We start from the raw sequence: 22,077 nt of genomic DNA, 5'->3' as shown, positions 1-22,077 counted from the left end.
TTAATGAGATTTGATGTGGAACATTTTTTAAATGCGTGGTGTAGGAAAGAATAGAAATAAACATGGAGAAATGATAGAAAACACTAGACTGCGGTGGAGAAGGCCCGGGAAGGAGCGAAGCTGGAAACTGGTGGGAGAGCTCTGCGCTCCATGATGATGGTGTGACAGCCTCTCTGAGGGCCTGAGCCTGAGCCGTGACATAAAAGTAGCTGACTCTCTGTCAAGCTTTTCTATCATCTGTTTTTGTGGGCAAGGCACAACTCCCCTTGGCTTACCTGGAAACTGGACCCCTTGTTCTGCGTCTCTAGCACAGGCCTGGTGGAGACCTGAGTGTGGACCCTCAGGCATGCCTGATCATTTCCCTTGCTCAGGAATGAAGCTGAGTGACAGGTCTGCTTGGGGGGAGGGTCCAGGAGGCAAGCTGCAGCCTGCTCCGCTGAGAGTCGCTTCTCCAGGAAGGCTGGCAGACCGTGTCTTGGGCCCACCTGTAGCAGGAGGATGGCCTCCTTGGGAGTTAGTATCCAGGGTAAAAAGGAAAGTGGGCTACTGTTCCAGTGGCTTTGGGCATCCTGGAAACAGTGTTGAGAATGAGGGAAAGCCCCACAGAAAAAGGGAAATGTGGTTCAAAGAAACCGTTGATCCTCCCTGCAAGATGCCTTGAGCTCCCCAAGCATCCCCAAGGGAGACGGGGAGGAACTTTCTGCTCTTGCTGCCACACTTAGTAGAGCTGTAGAGCTGGGACACTGACTGTGTGCACAGGCATCTCCTGTGGCCCTGAAGCCTTGAAATGGGAAACACTGGGCCCAACTGGGCAGCGTGCTACCCACCAGGAGGATGGAAACAACAAGGAGGGTTTCTTTCTTTCAGGAACGAAAGGACTTTTCAGGATTGAGAGCTTGGACTGGACACAGTCTGAGAGGATGTGAGCCTCGGAAATGTAAAAGAGGGAAACAGCAAAGAGAAGTTAGCGTGACAGAGGACTGACCCACAAACCAGGACCTAAGGGGGCTGGCTGGTGCTCTGGAATGTTCTGGAGAGCTCCTTCCTGGCCTCTTCTTGGCGTGGGGCTGCAGTGCGGAGAGGTGTGAGCAGGGGACTCCATACTCCCCTCTCGTCGTCTTGTGCTGGTGACACCTGCTTTTGTCTGTCTCATACATTGTGCTTCTCCAGAAGCATTGGTTGCAGAAGATTTGGTGGCTGATGTGTTTCAACACCATGGGACTAGACCAGGGGTCAACAGACATTTTCTGTAAAGGGCCAGGTAGTAAATATGTCAGACTTGTGTACCATAAGGTCTGTGCTAAAATTATTCAACTTTGCTGTAGTGGCACAAAAGTTCCCCTTCCCAATAGATAAGCAAGTGGGCGTGGCTGTGTCCCCATAAAACTTATTGATAGACACAGGCTGGGAACTGAACGCAGCCCACAGGTTGTGGTTTGCCAATCTCTGGACCAGACAGTTCTCTCTGCCAGGCCCACTACTGCCCTCAGGCATCTGGAGCTGAAGCTCAAGAATGGGGACTGTAAGGCTGCCTGAATGTGGACAGTCATGGTTTGTGGGAGCAGGCCCCTCCCTCTCTCCCATGTCACTCGTTTCCCTAGATTTCCCTGAATTCTGTCTTCCTATACTCCACTCCATCAGGCCCAGGTCAGTCTTCTGGAACCACGCAGAACCAGCCCATCAGTCCACAGTGGTGGAAACAGCCATCACATAGCCCGGAGCCTTTGCTTCCTGAGCTGCTGGTCTTTACTCTTTCCCACAAAATAAGGCTTCCAGCCCTTTGGTGGCCCAAGCTGCCTGGGCCCAGTGTGGTGCTGTCAGGGTGGTCTCCCTGAGAAGAAGACAGAGGGAGGCTCACATCTGAATCTGAGGGTCCTCCTCACAGGCTGGAATTGTGAACTTGTGGTCAAAACACCAGAGACTTGTCCCCATACATTGTGCCAAGCCAGGTATCACCCTTCCAACCGCTGACTAGCTGAATTCCTTGAAGCTACGGTCAAGCTTCATATTTTCTCCCTGTAGGAATCATTCTCCTTGGTTGGGGTCCCTCCTTATAGCCGTGGGTCTAATTTTGAGTTATCAGCCGTTGGACTGTCCAATCCTCCCAGCTTCGTGTCATCCATGTCATTCACACATTTGTAAGCAGTTTCCTTCTTTCTCCAAAGTCCGTGACAAGCGTTGAGTGGCATGCTCTCAGAGCAGCTTCTTTCTGGGTGACGCTGGCCCACGGGCACCCGAGCCGGGCATGCTTTGAGCCAGTTTTCCCTGAGGACTCCCCAGCCATGTGTCCTCATCTTGTCTAGCAGGATGTCATGACAGGCTTTGTCAAAAGGCTTCTTGCAATCAAGTAACACCATGTTATGGCTTCCTGCTGGGTCAGGAGCCCCATTAACAAAGGAAATGAGGTTGGTTTGGCAAGACTGGCTTTTGATGAGCTCATGTTGGCTCCGCTAACGGTTTTTTTCCCCCTTTCAAAGAGCTTCTCATCAGCTTACTGAATAAATCTGTGACCAATAAATTCTATCTCACACCCATCAGGGTGGGGGAGTACTAATTAAGCTCACATTTCTTTGCATGTTAAAATTAAATGGCTCTGAGCTGCATCCTGCTCCCTCAGGTATGTCTTCCTTCCCTTCATCCACTAAAGAACCAGCTCTGATGATGAGCCGAGCCAGGTGCTGGTGCCAGACCATGTGCTGGGCCAGGGTGTGGGGGTGTGGGCAGTGGAAGAGAAAGCCCCTGGCCAGCAATATAGCACCCTGCCTTGTTGGGCATGCAAAGTGAGCCTACCATCTTGTGCCCAGCTCATTCATAGCACAGCCTCCTCAATACAAGTAGGCATTTTCCCTAGGGCCCCCTCTAGTGCCAAGGTGGCAGTATGGGAAGGGACATCCAGCCTCGGCCTCAGAACTAGTCTTGGAAACCCAGTCTTGAGAGAGGAGCAGAGCAGTTCCTCCTTCCATTGCCCTGAGCTCCTTTTCCTCCACAGATGTGAACTTCTCCAAGCACGCTCACTTGTCCTGTAACTGCTTTATTATAATCCATCCATTGCTGGTGACCAGCATTGATCTTACTGGTATCTAGTTTCTGGACCCAGTTTCCAAGTTCTTAAAGGCCTGGGCAACATTGCCTGTCTCCCAGCTTCTCCCATTTCCCTTATCTATTTGAGTTTCTCACAGTTACTCATCTCTTTGGATGAAAATCGATCTCATCGTATAATCACTATGTCCCAGGTTATAATATACTCATTATTTTTAATTCTCGTAAGAATATTGTAAGACAGGTATTATATCTGTTTTGAAGACGAGGACACTGAGTTTCATTCCGAGAGGCCTCTGACTATCAAGCAGTAGAGCCAAGATTGGAACCTGATCTGTCTGGCTTCAAGGTGTGAATTTCTTCCATTGCCCCACAATGTGCCCCAGACTGTCAACGTCAACTCATTTTTTTCCGCTGGGGCAGAAGACTATGTTCTCCTAGTTTTCCAAGATGAAACTGAGTGCATTTGCCCATAGGAATCATTTTATAAATGGAGGCTTAGTTTAGCTGGACTAGAACACAAGTTATTACTGGAGCATTATGGATTAACTAGGCTTTGTGGACTACACTGGAAACCCAATCATTTCTGATTTGCAAACAACCCAATTTACAATCAACTTTGAGATCTCAGATCATGAGTGAGTTTGGGACAGTCTGTTCCAAGCCTGCCATTGGGTGTTGCCAGAGTTTCAGGAGGAACTGTAGAGTAGCTGAATTTAGGAGATGAGGAAATAAGTACTTCAGAGTGGAACATTCTGAATGAGGTTCCAGGAGTCGTGCTGATAGTTTAAGGGCTTGGCACCTTGGCCATGATTCCAGAGAACTCTCTGGAAACACCCCTGCCTTTCTCTGTTGTTCTCTTATGGATTGCTTCTGAAGTTTGGGGCTTGCTAACCTCTTCCCCATTTGACCCTACTCACCCACACACTCCCAGATGACAGCCATGTCTCCTTCTGAGCAGGGAGGGGATGGGTGGCTCTTAAGAGCCATGACTTGAAGGAGCCCTCCTCTTTCCTGGCAGAAGTCTCCTCTCTTTGCTTTACTAGAATGATGAGAATGACTAGTCAAAGGAAAGCCCCTCTTGCCATGGCCTTCTCTTGTTGCTTGGTCGTTCTAAGGTCCTCTCCCTACCCCAGCTCTAGACCTTGGTGCAAAGCCCTCTTGCTATTTATTCCCTTGACAGCTGGAAGGCTGGCCTCAGCCTGGCCATCCCGAGGGGTGGGACGGAGCACTGAAACATGTGGCTTTGAACACCGGCATGGCTAGACCTTGGCCTGCCCCAGATCTACCCCATCTCTGGAGGTTCCTTTCTGGGGAAGTAGACCTTCCTGACAGAGACTCCTACATTTCTAAAACTGCTGAGGGTCCAGAATTTAGAACTGAAATTCTGCATATTTAAATGGTGGAGTGAGTCAGAGGGTTGACTCACGTGCTGGTGGGGTGGGGCTGGGGGAGCTGGAGGAGGGAAGAGGTCCGGCCTGTTTCTAGTTAACATTTCACAGCCCTGTGAAAACTAGACTGGCAAAGCCAGCCCTCTGGTGTCCTATGGGAAAAAAATGTGCTCTGATGAACTTGAGCCTTCCAGAAGGTTGCCTGGGAGAAGATGAGAAACAGACTGATACCTGGGTAAGAAATAGACTCCCCTCCCTCCTCCAGACCCCTCCAAGATAGGGGCAGGTGGCTGTGTTTGGGCAGACAGTCTCTGGAGGTTGTGGTAGCAGGAAAAGGCAGGCATGTTCCTGACCTTACCACAGGATTTGACTTGGTGGAAAGGTCAGAGTTAGCAACCTCTAACCTGCCATGCTTCTATAAGTCAAGTGGAGTAGCTGTGTTCCAGCCTTTACTAGAGTGCTTGCGAAGCAATGAGAGGTTGCTGTTTCTTCCTAATGTGTGCCCGAGTTCCTGAAAAGGCTGGAGCTTTTGCTCCAGGGAGGAGAGGTGTGGAGTGGTGCAAAGAGACTCAAGTCCCCCATTCTGTCTGCCAGAGGCTGTCCATTATCAATGTCACTAGATCAGAGGCTGCCCACGGGGTTGGTGCTCATACAAGGTCTTTTTCTTCCCCTTCTTCCTGCCCCTTGAACTCCTATCCCTGTCCTCCTATTTTTTTTTCTTTTTTAAAATGTGTGTCCTCTTATTTTTATAAGGGAAGAGCTTAATGTTCTAAATTCTAGAAGACTTGGCTGGGCGCAGTGGCTCACGCCGGTAATCCCAGCACTTTGGGAGGCCGAGGAGGGTGGATCATCTGAGGTCAGGAGTTCGAGACCAGCCTGGCCAACATGGTGAAACACTGTCTGTACTAAAAATACAAAAATTTGCTGGGCGTGGTAGCATGTGCCTGTAATCTCAGCTACTTGGGAGGCTGAGGCAGGAGAATCGCTTAAACCCGGGAGGCAGATGTTTCAGTGAGCCAAGATCATGCTATTACACTCCAGCCTGGGCGACAGAGCGAGACTCCGTCTCAAAAAATAAAATAAAATGAAATAAAAATAAATTCTAGAAGACTCTATTCTGACCAGAGTGAGCTAGCCAGGGCCGCCCACTGCCAAGGGTGTCTCAGGCTTGATTGTCTGGGAAGCCCACACTACATCTGTCTCTGACATAAACACCTGTCCCTGCATAAGGCCAGTTCTGTTAGTGGGCCACTGCTTCTCTGATAGCACTGACCTCGGGGTTGCATTTAACTGCTGTTCCCTTTTTACATGTGTCAGAACTTGATCTGGGATGTGGGATGGGTTTGGGCCCTATTGAGTTGGCATAAGGAAGAAAGTTCTTTGGAAGATCTTGAATCAATTTGGAATGTAGAATAGGCCAAGAGGAACTCAGTAGACTTGGATGTAATTGGGGCCCATTGATTATTTTTAAATACATATTTTAATAAAGGCAGTTTCTGACATGTAATCCGACATTTTTAAAGTTAGTGGTAGCAGTTAAACAATCCCCAGAAAGTTTCACCTCCTGAACACTGCATGAGATGAACTTCATGAGGATTTTTGTGGCCGTGGTGCAGCAGGCAACATGCCGTATGAAGACTTAATAAGTCATTCAATGTTTTTACCATCTTTGATGACCATTAAATACCTTGCAAAAAATGATTTTGCTAGTCAAGTCAGCAACAATGTTCAAATAAATGTGTATTAAATAAATTAATGAGAATCAGTAGAATCAAGAACTAGCATTCAAAAAACCCACACATTTTCTGGCCCTTTCTTTTCCCGGTGATGTTTCTCATGTCATGCCCCTGCTATCCTACAGCAGCCTGGCCTTGTGTGTCTACCCACACACCCTCTGGGCTATGCATTCACCATCCTCGCAGCCACTAAGCCCTGCCCCTCATACTATGCATTGACTGCTTCTTGATGGAATCAACTCCCCTCCTTACCCGTCTCAGTTGACAGGGCCTTGCACATTACTCCTAAGCCCTCTAGTGTGTTCATTGCACTGCCCCCTCATGATTTTCACCCTTCTGGAGTTTTCCTTAGGATACAATCCAGGCCCCTTCCCATCATGCACAAGCCCTCCATGGGCAGCCAGGCCTCACCCTGGAGGACTTGTGTTTGAGCGCCAGCCTCACTGACCTTTATTCATGTTGTAGAATGCACCACCCCCATATCTGAGCCCTTCCACACTCTCTTTCTCTCCTCCTCACCTCCCCACTCCCCACCCTTATCTTCTATCTATGCCTGTCGATTCTTCTCAGTTCAGAGGCCACTTTCTCCAGAAACCTTCTCCAGAATGTCCTCTCCTACAACACTGGGTCTGCTGCCTCTCTCATATGCTCCCTGGCACCCTGTCCCAGCTTCACATGTCCTGTGCAATATTTTTAAATTGTGGCAAAATATATATAACATAAATTTTACTGTTTAACCACTTTTAAGTGTATAGTTCAGTGGCATTAAGGTACGTTCACAATGCTGTGCAACCATCATCATCATCCACACCTAGAACTTTTTCATCTTCTCAAACTAAAATTCTGTATCTGTTAAACACTAACTCTTCATTCCCATCTCCCCCAGTCCCTGGCAACCACCATTCTACTTTCTGTTTCTATGAATTTGACTTCTTAGATCCCTCATCTCAGTGAAATCACACAGCATTTGTCTTTCCGTGTCTGGCATATTTCACTTAGCATAATGTCCTCAAGGCTCATCTGTGCTGTAGCATGTGTCAGGTTTCTCTTCCTTTTTACAGCTGTATAATATTCCATTGCATATACCACATTTTGTTTACCCATTCATCTGTTGATGAATATTTGGGCTGTTTCTAACTTTTGGCTATCAGGAATATAGTGCTCTGAATATGGGGTTACAAATATCTCTTTAAGTCCTTGCTTTCAATTTTTGGGGGTATATACTCAGAAGTGGAATTGCCAGATCATATGATGATTCTATCTTTATTAGTATTTATTTATTTATTTATTTTTGAAACGGAGTCTCACTCTGTCGCCCAGGCTGGAGTGCAGTGGCGCCATCTTGGCTCACTGCAATCTCCGCTTCCCGGGTTCACGCCATTCTCCTGCCTCAGCCTCCCGAGTAGCTGGGACTACAAGTGCGAGCCACCACGCCCAGCTAATTTTTTGTATTTTTAGTGGAGACAGGGTTTCACCGTGTTAGCCAGGATGGTCTCGATCTCCTGACCTCGTGATCTGCCCGCCTCAGCCTCCCAAAGTGCTGGGATTACAGGTACGAGCCACCACACCCGGCCCATTAGTATTTATTTTTTTTGAGACAAGATCTCACTCTGTCACCCAGGCAGTGGCAGGATCTTGGCTCACTGCAGTCTCTGCCTCCTGGGTTCAAGCCAACCTCTCACCTCAGCCTCCCAAGTAGCTAGGACTACAGGCACGTACCACCATGCCCAGCTAATTTTTTGTATTTTTAGTAGAGACAGGGTTTTGCCGTGTTACCCAGGCTGGTCTCGAACTCCTGGGCTTAAGCAATCTGCCCCTCTTGGCCTCCCAAAGTATTGGGATTACAGGTGCGTGCCGTCACGCCCAGTGTTGATGATTCTATTTTTCAGTTTTTGAGGAACCACCCTTTTGCTTCCCACGTTGGCTACACCATTTTACATTCTTACCAGCAATGCACAGGGTTCTAATTGCTCCACATGCTTGCCAACACTCATTTTCTGTTTTTTTTTTTTTTTTGGTAATAGCCATCCTGATGGGTATGAAGTGATATCTCATTGTAGTTTTGATTTGATAAAGCAATATTACGGTTGCTTTTTTGATGCTCTGGGTACCACAGTGGACCAAAGGGTTTGTTAGGCACAGTACCTGTGCCTCTCAGTCATGCCCACATCTCCCACCCAAGCAGAGTGCCCACCCACAGCCACTATCGACCAAATAACTGAGCGACTGAAGAATGAATGTAACTGGGTCCAGGTCCTTTTCAGGACTCCGCGTTCTCCTTTTCCCCTGTGACGCAGGTATCACTCATACTGCTGCTGAGGGGCAGCTGCTCAGACCTAGGCATCTAGGCATGGTCCTTCAGTGGCTGAACTGGGAACAGAGGCTGATTCTTTGCATCTCTTTCCAGGTATTGTGATTTGCTTTAAACCTTGTTCCCACATAACTGAGACTTGGTCCTGCCACCCCACAGCCTATGAGACAACGTGCCACAGAGAGCCACTGTCACACCGAGGGGAATGGCTCAGCCAAGCACACTTGTGAATGACAACAACCTGAGGTTTTAGGGAACTCAGACTTTGTTCATTTCTCCATACACAGTGTACCCAAGATTTGTTTGAATCTTCAGAAATAAATACCCACTTGGAAATGTAGCAGCAGCCCTTTTATTTATGGATGCAAAGTATATGTCCTTCAGAAATGCATCAGTTTGGTCAAAGTTGGCACAGAGAAGTTAGCAGAGAAGTGTGCGTGTTGATTTCTTTGAGTGACTGCACAGCTGTGTTGAGTCAGTTGCCGTGCCAGGTCAGGTGGATTTGTATAAATGTTTGAACACTTCCCAAGCTGAGCAGCTGGCTTAGCTCTCTTTCCCCTACATGCCTATTTGGTCTTGAGAAGAGCATGGGGCCATGTTACCTGTCCCTCACTCCCTCCAAAGACCAGCATAGCCTGTGCATATAAACTCTTACCCACCTGGGGCAGCAGCCCCGGGTGTCCTGTCTGGCTGCTGCACTGGGGGAGTGACCAGTGAGCCTAACACTCTGCCCACCAGATCCACCAGCAGCCTCTCACCCTCTGCTGTGCTTGGTCCTTCCCTGGAGTCCTCTGAGAGCTTTCAAAGTCAAAATCACCAACATAGAGAGCCACGAATTCAGGGTCATAGGAATCTGGGTCCCAGGCTCCCAGTCCAGGCCTTCCAACATCTGTTAGCCTTGCCCACTCAGAGCTACCCTGACCTCACCCTGGGATCTGCAGGAGTCAGCCAGCACCACACCCAGTTCTGGGTGTTGGAAATGGTCCATTTGATACAGATTCCTGAGTGGGAGGGTGGGCCAGACAGCCCCTGTGGTCTTTCAGCAGGAGCATTTTACAATTCTGTGCTTCAGGACCCTTGCAGCATCACTGAGCTGCACCAGCCTTCTTTCAAGACGGCAGACACAGCCACTAGACCTGGTGTGGGACTGGCAGGGTCTGACTTCTCATGCTTGGGCATCTTTTTGGAACCATAGTCTTCTACCTCTTTAATGACACAGAGAATCTTTATATCTAGCCACCTTATGGCCTCTACGCCAAGGGAAACTAAGGCTCAGAGACATTTAGAAACTTGCTCAAGAATACATAAGGATAAAACCAATTTTTATCTTACCTAGGGATAAAGCCAATTTCTTAACTCCCTGTACTGTGTTTATTTCATCTTATTGTCCCAGATTCTAGCACACATCCCAGCAGCCAGCCCCTTTCCTGAGAGGAAGTAGGTGTAAGGTCCCAGCCACCTACAGAGGTCAGAGAGCTCATATGTCTGAAGGTGGCTAGGGATGGAGGAAGTCTTCCCATGCCATGTTCTTCCATCCCTGAAAAATGTGTGTTCTGTCTTTTCAAACTGCCATCAGACTTGATTTCAGTTTGGACTTTGAGTCAGACACATGCAGGTTCAGATCCCAGCTCTACCCCCAAACCAGCCACTTAGGTATGGTCTTATGTAGTCTCCTGCTCACAATAACCCCTGTGAGCAGGAGACCACATACATCACAACCTTGGCACAGGGCCTGGCCCAGTCAGTACATGGGTGTTTGACATTTCTGGTGCTAGGACTTGGATCTCTACAGTAGAGCCTGTAAATCAGAGAGAGGCCCAACACTCCACAGGGGAGAGGTGGTGGTGGGCTGTGGTGGGACTTAGGCTCACCTAGCTCAGGGCAGCACAAGTGAGAATTAAACTGAATCCCATCAGTGTTAAGTGAGCAAGATCGATGATGTCAGCGATGGGTTGTGGTTGGTGGGGATGGGCAGAGACTCAGCTCCACTGTTGCAGGCCTAGAGCCTAGAGCAGAAAGAAGGGCAATGGGAATGGGACAAAGAAGAAATGGGAGAGACGTTGTTAAGCTTTGGATATATTTATTTACAAAAACCTTGAATTTAAAAACTTTGTTGCTTTATTTCAAAAGTATTTCTTTTAACACAAAAGAAATGTGTTCATTCCAGACAAATTACAAAATAAATGAGGCAAATAAAAAAAGATCAGCACAATCTCATCACCCAGAGAGAGCCATCATCTTCCAGAGGTTTTCTCTGCATATTCAAGTAGTCCACAAACGTTTTATAAATTAGGGAACATATTCTTCTCCAAGCTACTAGTTACTATTTTTTTATTCTAACAAGCTGTTCCAGCTGTCTTTCTGTGTAAAAAAAAGGCTATATTTTCACCTCAATTCTAAAAGGTTGCATATTATGTCACCATGTGGTCGGGCCACTCTATTTGAATTCTGCATTAAAAGGCAGGATAATGAACATGGAGTGGGAAGAGGGAGGTACAGAGGGACCCTGACCACAGTCCCTGGCTGCTTGCCTGGATGCTTCCTTCCACGGACACAACTATTGAAGGTCTAGATGACCCTGACCAAACAGACGCCTTGGCTTCCTTTCCTTTTCCTGGGACAGGCTTCCCTGACTGATGGGGGAGCTCCCATGACAGCAACTTTCAAGCGTGTCCTGCATAGACACCACTGTAGAGGGCAGACAACAGTGGGGCCAGGCTGGACGAGGCGTGTGTGACTGGGGAGAGGGGAAAGGGCAATGAAGAGCACAGACCCCTCCCCCCAGCCCCACCATCCAGGGCAGCCCTGAGCCCAACAGCACCGGCAGAGTCCAGTGTGAGGAGCAGGGCTAGTCTACGGCACTCGGTTTTCCTCTCTGTGGGACTTAGGCTCACCTAGCTCAGGGCAGCACAAGTGAGAATGAAACGGAATCCCATTAGTGTTAAGCGAGTGAGATCGGTGACGTCAGTGGTTTCCATTAGCCTGAATGAGACAGGGAAAGGGGATCTCATGGAAAGGAGCCCTCGAGAACCCCTAAGGCCTTGGAGAGCTGACAATGCTGATTGCTTAGTGTGGGCCAAATTAAAAACAGAGGCATGGAAGCGGCAGCCCAGCCTGGCAAGGGCCACAGCCACAGGAACCATAGTGCCCACAGGCCTCACCCAGGGTGTCTGGGACCCTCACAGAAGGGCTTCGAGAAGCAGCCTCAGCTTCCCCATCTGTAATATGAGAGGCTGAACTGGAGGGTCTTAAAGCCCCTCCAGCATCAGAAGTTCTGGGAGCTTCCCCGGAATGGTAAGGATATTAAATGTCTTTGGCAGTAGGTCTTCCAGTGTGACTTGGTGCTGGGCTCACTAAGAAGCAAAGGCCCTGGGAGTCACAACCAGGGACTCAACCCACGTTGTAGGTGACACCAACCCAGTGCAACAGCATGACCTCTGTCCTGCTGAAGAGAACCCTGGGGGCCCAGAGCCCCAGGGCTGAGCACAGGGTGCTGGAGGCCAATGGGCCTGGGCTTTGACCCTGGACCCCCCACTTTTCCAGCTGGGTGCCCCTTTCCTCCACAGATGAAGGTACTGACCTCTCCGTGCTCAGCTCCCCACCAGTGCCCGTGGAGGAGAAGGCATGGACACTCACGAGAGGAAGATTCCTCTCCACCTGAGAAATAGCAGCTCCTGGGGCTGGGGAGCCCACATTCCACCTCTCTTTCACACCTTTGTTTCTAGAGTCCCTCCTGCTGGCCAGACAGAAGGACGTGGTCCTCAGGAACCGTGTCCCATTTGCTAGCACAGCCTCTGGCCAAAGTTGGTCCTTCCCCAAGGGGCCTGGGAGAAAGGCCGGGTTTGGAGGCCAGCCGGTGGAACCAGGAGACCAGGGTGGTGGAGACCAGCAAGCACTCTCGTTGCAGGGAACAACAGCCGCTTGCAGGCCGAGCTCTGCCAGAAGCATTGGCAGGACCTGCCTCCCAGTAAGTGCCACAGCACCACCCAGAACCCCCAGAAGGAGACCAGCAGCATGTGGGGCCTGATGGTGGTTGCCCAGCTGCTGGCTGGCATCGGGACAGTGCCTATTCAGCCATTTGGGATCTCCTATGTGGACGACTTCTCAGAGCCCAGCAACTCGCCCCTGTACATCTGTGAGTCACCGGCTTGAAGAGGGCTTTGGGGAGGGGTGAGGTCCTGATGTAGCACTTGATGAGGCCCTGGGGCACTAAACTGAGGTCCCACCCTCTTTGCTTACAACCCAGCAAATGAGTTCAGAGGCCTGGGGATCAGACAGACTTGGTTTGAATGTCAGCTCCATTACCTCCCAGCTGTGTGATCTGAGTCAAGTGGCTGAACCCCAGGGCCCCAGGTTTCTCACCTCCAGGGTGAGGCTGATATTATCTGTACACTGGATGGTTGTGGGATACATGAGATGGCAGATGTAACCACTTAGCTGGTGTTGGGCACTGGATGGACCCTAAACCAACAGCAGCTACTGTTGCTCTCTAGTCCTCCAGGCACAGGCCAGGACACACATATCTTCTCTGAGACATCCACTTAGGAGGAGGTTGGCCTCAAAGAAGCCCATGCAAAGCAGATAGCAGATGACCACGTGAATGCCCAAATCCTTCCCTTCGAACAAGCCACTTTGGGACGGGCATGGTGGCTCATGCCTGTAATCCCAGCACTTTGGGAGGCCAAGGCAGGCGGATCACCTGAGGCCGGGAGTTTGAGACCAGCCTGATCAACATGGAGAAACCCCGTCTCTATTAAAAATACAAAATTAGCTGGGCATGGTGGTGCATACCTGTGGTCCCAGCTACTTGGGATGCTGAGGCAGGAGAATCACTCGAACCCAGGAGGCAGAGGTTGCAGTGAGCCAAGATTGCACCATTGCTCTCCAGCATGGGCAACAAGAGTGAAACTCCATCTAAAAAAAAAAAAAAAAAAAAAAAAAAAAGAACACGCCACTTCGAGCATCCTCAGGGCCTATACTCCAGACCACACAGACCACCCCCACAGGCTCTGTGGCACCATGAGCTCCTCCGAGGGCCCCCAGCATCGTACCCACAGGCAGCATCACCTGGCATTTTTAAATGCCTTGGAGCCTGTTTCCTTCCTGGCAAGCAGGTCTCTTTGGAAGTTGACTGGAGGAAGAAATAGCCTTGGTTCTATATGTCTTGGAATCTTCAGTGGTTCTGGCCTTGCTGGTGGGAGATGCCACAGGTGTGGGCTTATCAGGCTTGGGAACAGATGAAGTGATATCTCAAGACTCCCCCTCAGCTTGGGAGCCCAAGGCTGCCAAACTCTCTCCATTTTTCTCAGTCTCCTTCCCCTTACTTCCATTTCCAGCCATCTTATTTGCCATCTCTGTATTTGGACCGGCTTTTGGGTACCTGCTGGGCTCTGTCATGCTGCAGATCTTTGTGGACTACGGCAGGGTCAACACAGGTGAGTACGTGCAGAGGACACCCATTCCCATCCCCAGCTCAATAAAGCAGCCCCCAGCCCCCTCATCCAATCAGAACAGAGAATGAAGCTTCAGCTCCAGATGCGCTCTGCCACCTCCTCACTCGCTCACTCATCCCTGCAGTCCCTCGGAGAGCCAGGAGCAGCCAGTGTGTGCCTCCTCTCTCAGGGCCCACGCTGGCCACTGTGGGGAACAAGCTGCTGAAGCAAACTCACTTTCTGCCCTTAAGAAGTTTGGAGACCCAGGGCAGGACCTCAGGTGTTGCCACCACAGCGCCCATCTTGGTGGCATTAAAAATATTTCTATGGGCTGGGTGCGGTGGCTCAAGCCTGTAATCCCAGCACTTTGGGAGGCCGAGGCGGGTGGATCACGAGGTCAGGAGATCAAGACCACTCTGGCTAACACGGTGAAACCCCATCTCTACTAAAAATACAAAAAAATTAGCCAGGCGTGGTGGCGGACGCCTGTAGTCCCAGCTACTTAGGAGGCTGAGGCAGAAGAATGGCGTGAACCTGGGAGGCAGAGCTTGCAGTGAGCCGAGATCATGCCACTGCACTCCAGCCTGGGCGACAGAGTGAGACTCTGTCTGAAAGAAAAAAAAAAAATTCTATGGTTCTTTGATTCTAAGATGTTGCTGGTTCTTTAAGATTTAATAAGAACTCTTTTGAGGAAAAAAAAGAAACATCATATAAAATATACACGTGGATGATAACTCACATCCAGAGGGTATAACATGGTGTTTGACTGTGTGGGCGCTGGGATGGGACTGCCTGGGTCTCATCCTGGCTCCATCTCTTACTAGCCAAGTGATCTTAGGCAAGTAACTTTGTCTTTCTGTGCCTCAGCTTCCTCATCTGTAAAATGGAGCTAATGATAGTAAAATAAAGTTGTTGTAAAGATCAGAACAAGCCTGATGTATATTAAGAAGTCAACAGTATGAGTTTGTATTCTTCAACAAGTGGTATGGATGAGAAGATATAGTCCCTAGACACCAGCATAAGTTCTGAGTTAACCATTCAGGGAGCCAGCCCCAGGACGAATGGAGCAAGGGCTTCCTGCCTTTGAGAGTGTGTCCCACACTACCCAGTCTCCCACAAGATGGGGAAGGTCAGCACCATAACAGAGGGACAGGCAAAGTGCTGTAGGGTGGAGAATGTGGGGAGTGTGTGGGTGGGATACGAAGTTCCAGCTCGGCTGAAGGGGTGGCTGAAAGGCAGGACTGAGCCAGACTCCAGGAAGAGCACCCCCACCACTGCCCTGCAAACAAGTCACGTCACAGATATCTGGCAGGTGCTAGTTGCAACCATGCTGCTAGAGCCTAGACTCCCATCCCTAAGACTGTCAGACCACAGTGCCATCTGCATGGTGTCATTTGGCTGTACTTCAAATGAAAGTAGAAAGCCAGGGGGTGTCTTATGCCTCAGGATCAAGCCATCCCTGTCCTTTTGCTGGCACTCCCCGAATTGGTTCCTGGCTCTTGGTTTCCCAAAGAGACCAGCAACTGAGCGCCCAGTCCACTCAGGGCAGTGCCCAGGGAAGCTTGTCATGATTTGACTGAACCGTTCTGCCACCTTCTCCTTCCCTTTATGCCTGGATAGTTTCTTTACACAGAGAAACACAATGGCAGACTTTTACACGTGTGCAAGAGAATTGCCAAGAGAAAGCTGCTCCTTTGGAAGCCAGGCAGCTCACACAGTTGATGGTTGTTTCTTTAGGCTTCTAAGGATTATGGGGCCTCCTTTGTTAGGGATCCATAAAGTTGGGAGGCAGTAGTTTAATGGTTAAGAGGGCAGGTTTGCATACCAGGGAGACACAGGCTTGAAACTGACCAATGAAATGGCAGTTACTAGCCTTTACCTGAGGCAAGGGACTTAACCCCTTCTATCCTCAGTTTCTTGACTGGTGAGAGGTGGGCAGACTTGCTAGAGAACCCAGTGGAAAACAGATGGAAAGCACGTGGTCTAGGGTCTGGCCCATGGTGTGCCCTTGTGAGTGAGAGTCAGCTCCCTTCACTACTTCTGCCAAGGGCTGGGAGTTGAATAAGGAGGTGAAGGTACTGCTCCCTCCTGCCTGGGGATTTTTTGATGCTGTGCTTCATGTGCAGTGGCCTTGGTCCTCTGGGAAGACCAATAGCTGGGAGAGGGAATGTTGTTTTGACCAAGAATCTAGCTCATGGCTTGCCTCTTCTGCATCCTGGGAAGAAAATCAGTAAAACTCCCCCTGATCAGAGGTTCTGTTTCCAGTAAGGTGAGATCATGCATTCAACAAACACTTGCACTCTTCGTTTTCTCTTCAGCTGCAGTTAACTTGGTCCCGGGTGACCCCCGATGGATTGGAGCCTGGTGGCTAGGCCTGCTCATTTCTTCAGCCTTATTGGTTCTCACCTCTTTCCCCTTTTTTTTCTTCCCTCGAGCAATGCCCATAGGAGCAAAGGTAAGGTTCCAAGAGCCCATGACTCTACCTGTTGGAGTTGAAGAAAGGGATGTGGGGGTAGAAAATAAATAGAGCTAAAAAGCTGCAGCATGTTAAGCAAATTCAGGGTGAAATCTAAACAAATTTCATGATGCAGGACTTCCCAGAGGCTTTGAGAGGTGAGGGTGTTGGTGAATTTCCAAAAGGTGGTATCTCCTATGTGTTCCCATACCATGTTAGCATGTCAAGGATCAGGAGACCTCCAGGGAACAGTTTGGGAAACACTGAGCTTATCTAAATTGAGCTAAAGAATTAAGAGCCAATAAAGGCCAAGTCTGCGACCTGGTACAGTCAACTTTTACATTTAATAGAGCCTATCAGTGTTTGAACCTGAAAAACTGAGTAGGAAGGGATTCCTAGCATTGAACAGTGTTGAGGGTGGCTGAGATTGGAGCATATTTTGAGCAGAGGACCTTCCAAGCATCTTCCAGTCATGCCTGCTGGGGAAAGGAATCAGGGAAGGATGAGAATGGAGAGCAAGGAAGAGAAGTCTGGGTAGGGGCTTGATGTTAAGCTGAAGGGTCTAAAGATTGTTCTAATTCCATGAAGTTCTAGAGCACTGCAGTGACTGGGTGGCCACTTGGGTGGCAATATGGCAGCTAGGTTGAGTTTAGGGGGTAGGGAAGGAATGGAGGCTAGAGATCTGAAGAGGCCAGTGCAGAGACCAGGTGAGAGATGGGGAATGCAGCAATGGTTGTCGGAGAGCTGGGACAGGGCAAAGATAAGGATAGACATTCCTAGGGTGGATGCCCAGAAGGACTCAGCAGTGAGCTGGCTTGGAGGAGAAGAAGGAGCTAAAGTTTATGCCTAGGCTTCAAGTCCCAAAATAGAGCTCAATGTTTGACAATGAGGTATATAAAATCTAGGCCCAGCTGCGGGGAGAGGGGCAGGGGTGGGAGGACCTCAGCTTGTCTTGGGGAAGAATTTCAGACGTTGGCTACACATCATGCAGGTGCTGGGGTCAGGCAGACCTGGGTTTGAATGCAGCTCTGCTACTTATAAACCAGCTGAGTTGGCCAGGTGTATAATCTCACACTTTAGGAGGCCAAGGCAGGAGGATTGTTTGAGCCCAGTTGAGATTGGTGGGTAGGGAAGGAATGAAGTTCAAGACCACCCTGGGCAACATAGCGAGACCCCATCTCTAAAAAAAAAATTATTTTAAAAACTTAGCTGAGCATGGTGTTGAGTGCATGTAGTCCCACCTACTTGGGAGGCTGAGGTGGGAGAATCACTTGAGCCCAGGAGTTCGAGGCTGCAGTGAGCTATGACTGCACCACTGCACACCAGCTTGGGTGACAGAGTGAGACCCTGTCTCTAAAAAAATAAAAATAAAAAATAAAAAACAATGAACTAGCTGAGTGAGCTTCGCCAAGTTTCTTTGTTCCTAAGCTTCCTCTTCTTTACAGTGCTCCAGCTAATTAGAGTAGCAGTATGGGAAAGCGTTGTGAGGAATGAGACAAAGCATATGAATACTGGGCACAGGCCCAGCAGGGAGTAAGCACTCAGTGAATGGGAGAGCCTATTCCTGGAGATGAGTTCCCAGCAGGATCCTAATGCTGTTAGAGCCCAGGGGCCTTGCATCTGAAAGGTAGTTCAGAGCTGCAGGGCCTTAGGCTGGAGCTGACAAGGTCAGAAGAGGTAGGAAGTTTCCCTGGGGTAGTATACCCAAGAAAGTGCAGGTAAAGGTTTAGGACAGAGCCTTGAGCAGCACTCACCTTTAGGCTCAGGAGGAAGCAAGAATCCCAGAGAGGAGATAGAAAGGGGGAGGACGGTGGGGCTGGAAACAGATGGCATTCTAGACCAGAGTGTCCCAGAAGCCAGTATCCCCTGGAATCTGAGGGTAGGGGAGAAGCGTAGCCATGACAGATGGGGGTGAGGGGTGGGGTCCAGGAAGACACCTTTGGCAACAGTCATGGGAAAGTTAGATATGAAATGATATGCCCACAGGTATCGTGGGAGGCATTGGCATAGATGTGTTCTGATTGTCGGCCAAAGCACCGGGCTCACGGAAATGCAGGTGCTGTTTGCTTCAGGAGAGCATTCTCTGGATGCCCTCCCATGCACACACGCCTGGGGGGGCTCACCTCCGCCCAGCCCTGAGCTTCTGAGGCCAGAGACTCAAGGGCTCAGGGAAGGGTGGCTACAGTGAGCCTGGGCTGTGAACACTCACCCCTTTTATTGCCTTCAGAGGGCTCCTGCCACAGCAGATGAAGCAAGGAAGTTGGAGGAGGCCAAGTCAAGAGGCTCCCTGGTGGATTTCATTAAACGTAACTGACCCTGCAGCGCTGGGTGGGCTGGCACAGTACAGGGGAGGGAATAGTGGCCAGGGGGACCCCAGCCCCTGTGGTGTTGTGTGCGGTAAGCGGCAGTAGGAGCAGAGAGCCTGTAACTGGCCCATCCCCTAGGTGTGCCTGCAGCCCAGGGGTTCTGCCAGAGCCTTGACAGCGGTCTGTTCACAGGGTTTCCATGCATCTTTCTGAGGCTCCTGATGAACCCACTCTTCGTCCTGGTGGTCCTGGCCCAGTGCACCTTCTCCTCCGTCATTGCTGGCCTCTCCACCTTCCTCAACAAGTTCCTGGAGAAGCAGTACGGCACCTCAGCAGCCTATGCCAACTTCCTCATTGGTGAGCCCAGAGGGTGCTGCAGGATCCGCAGGGCTTGCCTGGGCCAGGAGGCAGGCACTCCAGCCACCCATCCAGGGATGGGCGCAGGCCAGACCGGACATAGGCAGGGGCCGGAGGAGGACTGCCCAGGAGAAAGAATTTTAAGGACAGTTTTCCTGATTGGCAATCTAGAAAGTTCTTGGCAGATTTCTGACTCCTGTCCTTCCAGTCAGGAGTGGGTGGAGGCTGGGGGCTGCCTTCCTCCCTGTAAAGGGGCTGGAAGTCTGACAGCTTCCCAAAGGCCCTGACATCATCAGGAACAACACAGGAAAGAGGGAAGGTTGAATTTGAGGTTAGACAAAATGCCTCCTGGATTTTCTCTTCTTCCCTAGAGACCTGAGTATATTTGCTTTGGTTAGAGAGTATATGGTCCAGTGATTCTCAACCCAGGCTGCACCAGAGGCTCCTCTGGAGAGCTTTACAAAACACAGATGCCCAGCCCTATCCCAGGTTAACGAAACCAGAATCTCTGGAGGTAGGGCCTAGCAGTAGTATTTTTTCAACTGTGTTGAGAACTACAGATGTGGTCCCACCAAGTACCCTAGGAAATCACTGGGCCCAACCCACAGGTAAGTTTAACCATATGGAGTTGGCAAGGTGATCAGTGCATGAGATTTGAGGGTGACTCCCGTGCACCCCCTGGCTGGTCCTTGGCTGTGGCTTTACCCCTCTGGCCTTCCATCTCTGACTAGTACATAGGGGTCATCACTCTTGTGTTGCTAACCCCATGCGGTCCCATGCAAAGAGGCCCCAAGGAATGAAATGTGCTTAATAAATGCATATTCAACCCACATCTCTTAAGCTGCAAGAACCCCACTTCTGTATTTTTTGTATAGGCAAGGCAATCCTGTCTCAAGATATTTCTCTAGATGTGCCTGGCAAGCAGTAAATGCTCAATTAATGTCACTACTTCGATTACAATTTAACATACCAAATGTTCCTTCCTGAAGCCACGCTTCCTTCTCAGTGATCCAGCTCAGTGTTTGTAGCCCACATGCAGTCCCAGGCCTGTGCACCTGGATCACCTCCTTCTTTCCACTTATAGGTGCTGTGAACCTCCCTGCTGCAGCCTTGGGGATGCTGTTTGGAGGAATCCTCATGAAGCGCTTTGTTTTCTCTCTACAAACCATTCCCCGCGTAGCTACCACCATCATCACCATCTCCATGATCCTTTGTATTCCTTTGTTCTTCATGGGATGCTCCACCCCAACTGTGGCCGAAGTCTACCCCCCTAGGTAATGGGAATAAGGGGTAGAGAGATCCCCTTTAATAAGGCCAGGGCTTAGATCTGGCTGTTATACATCTTCCTTCCTGCTTCCTTAACTCTATTCTTTGCTGTACACTTTTTTTTTTTTTTTTGAGACAGAGTCTCACTCCGTCACCCAGGCTGTAGTGCAGTGGCGTGATCTTGGCTCACTGCAAACTCCACCTCCCAGGTTCAAGTGATTCTCCCAGGTTCAAGCAATTCTCATGCCTCAGCCTCTCGAGTTTCTGGGATTACAGGTGTGCACCACCACACCCAGCTAATTTTTGTATTTTTAGTTGAGGCGGGGTTTCACCATGTTGGCCAGGCTGGTCATAAACTCCTGACCTCAAGTGATCTGCCTGCCACAGCCTCCTAAAATGCTGAAATTACAGGCGTGAGCCACCCCGCCCGGCCCACTTTTGATCTGATCTCTCACGTGGCAACTTAGAAAATCAGGTCTTGAATGGTCTGCTCCATTATAAGAAGAGATCAAAGGCTCTTACTGGGCCACCAGCAATCAGGGTTAGAGTTCTGTTTTCTTAAGAAGCACCAAAAACTAATTTGTTTGATTTCAGGATGAATTTGTAGGGCTGTGAGCCACAGGAACCAGGAAATAAGCTATGTTTAGCATCAGCTCTGTGCTGGCTAGAATTTCAGTTTCATTGAGCTGCTGAAGAGAGATGAAAGGAGACTTGAAAAGATCTGGAGAAGAATAATGAGAGTGATGGCAGACTTGAAAAATTAGGGCAGGTGAGGAGAAGGGCAGGTAAAGTCTGCCTGTTGGTTTGCAGACAGCAATTTGGGTCACAGTGTTAACTTTGGCTTTATGTTCAGGAAGAGCTTCAGAGCCCTGTGAGGGGGAGGATGCCAACCAAGGGGCATTTTATTTTTTTTTTCCTGGGTGCCACCTGTCAACAAGCTTTTTTTTAAGACTTTGCCTAATGAAGTTGCAACATTTGGAGATGCTGTACCTTTCAGCCCTGGTATTTTCTGTTTTTTTTTTTTCTTTGAAATGACCTCCTCTGTCTTTGGTGGGTGAAGGAGAGAAGGGGTTTGGGGGAAGGGAGGGTTGCTCGGGGTAGGGAGCCCACCCCTGGTCTGTACGGCACTTCTGCAGGCTGACTGTGGATTGAGAAAAGCCGAGAAGCCTTTGGGCCTTTTGGCAGCGTCCACTGGGAGTTTAGCACACAGCTTTGTCCTCAGACAGGCCTGGACTGTATACCAGTGTTCCTTACTAGTTGGGGGAAGTTGCTTACCTTATCTAAGCTTTGGTTTTCTAATCCACAAAAGGCAAATAATTCACTGTAGACTCGTTGTGATGATTGTGCATGTAAAGCCCCCGGGCACAGTGCCTGGCACATGAGATGAACTCTCATTCGTATAATTATACTAGTGAAATATCTGGACAGTGGTTTGTCAGCCCCTTTCCCAACCCTCCCCGAAGAAGGTCATGAATATCAGATACCGGGGAACAGGGGGAACAGTGAGATCAACCAGTGAAATCCCTCTGGTTGAAGCTCAAGGGGATGGAGTAACTCTGGGCAAGGTCTACATTAAGCCAGGAGACAGACAGCAAACTAAATCCTGGATTGCCTCAGCGGTCCCAGCCACTGTTTCTCGGCTGAAGAAGAGGGAAGGCGAATATTGTCTGCGACCTGCCCATTACAGCTGCCCTTTCTGGTTGGTTGGTTGTCTTGACGCCTACTGTGGCAAGGGATTCACCAGCCAGGCCTTCCCAGAGCATAATTAGTGGATTTGGGCTCCC

At 49.6% G+C, this 22,077-nt stretch overlaps 1 protein-coding gene across 1 annotated transcript in view; it reads left to right on the top strand.

Moving 5' to 3' along the window:
- Nucleotides 1–22,077, top strand: part of SLCO2A1 (solute carrier organic anion transporter family member 2A1) — a 97,421-nt gene that overhangs the window by 62,573 nt on the left and 12,771 nt on the right. The window contains exons 4-9 of the mRNA XM_031009759.3: nucleotides 12,385–12,612; nucleotides 13,814–13,912; nucleotides 16,228–16,364; nucleotides 18,592–18,670; nucleotides 18,863–19,027; nucleotides 20,112–20,301. Of these exons, the coding sequence (XP_030865619.1) occupies nucleotides 12,385–12,612; nucleotides 13,814–13,912; nucleotides 16,228–16,364; nucleotides 18,592–18,670; nucleotides 18,863–19,027; nucleotides 20,112–20,301 (898 nt within the window). The remainder of the gene's footprint in view (nucleotides 1–12,384; nucleotides 12,613–13,813; nucleotides 13,913–16,227; nucleotides 16,365–18,591; nucleotides 18,671–18,862; nucleotides 19,028–20,111; nucleotides 20,302–22,077) is intronic.

This window comes from Gorilla gorilla, chromosome 2, assembly GCF_029281585.2.
Source record: "Gorilla gorilla gorilla isolate KB3781 chromosome 2, NHGRI_mGorGor1-v2.1_pri, whole genome shotgun sequence".
Taxonomy (NCBI): Eukaryota; Metazoa; Chordata; class Mammalia; order Primates; family Hominidae; genus Gorilla; species Gorilla gorilla.
The sequence above is the reverse complement of the archived record's forward strand: the minus strand, read 5'-3'. Positions and strand labels throughout refer to the sequence as shown.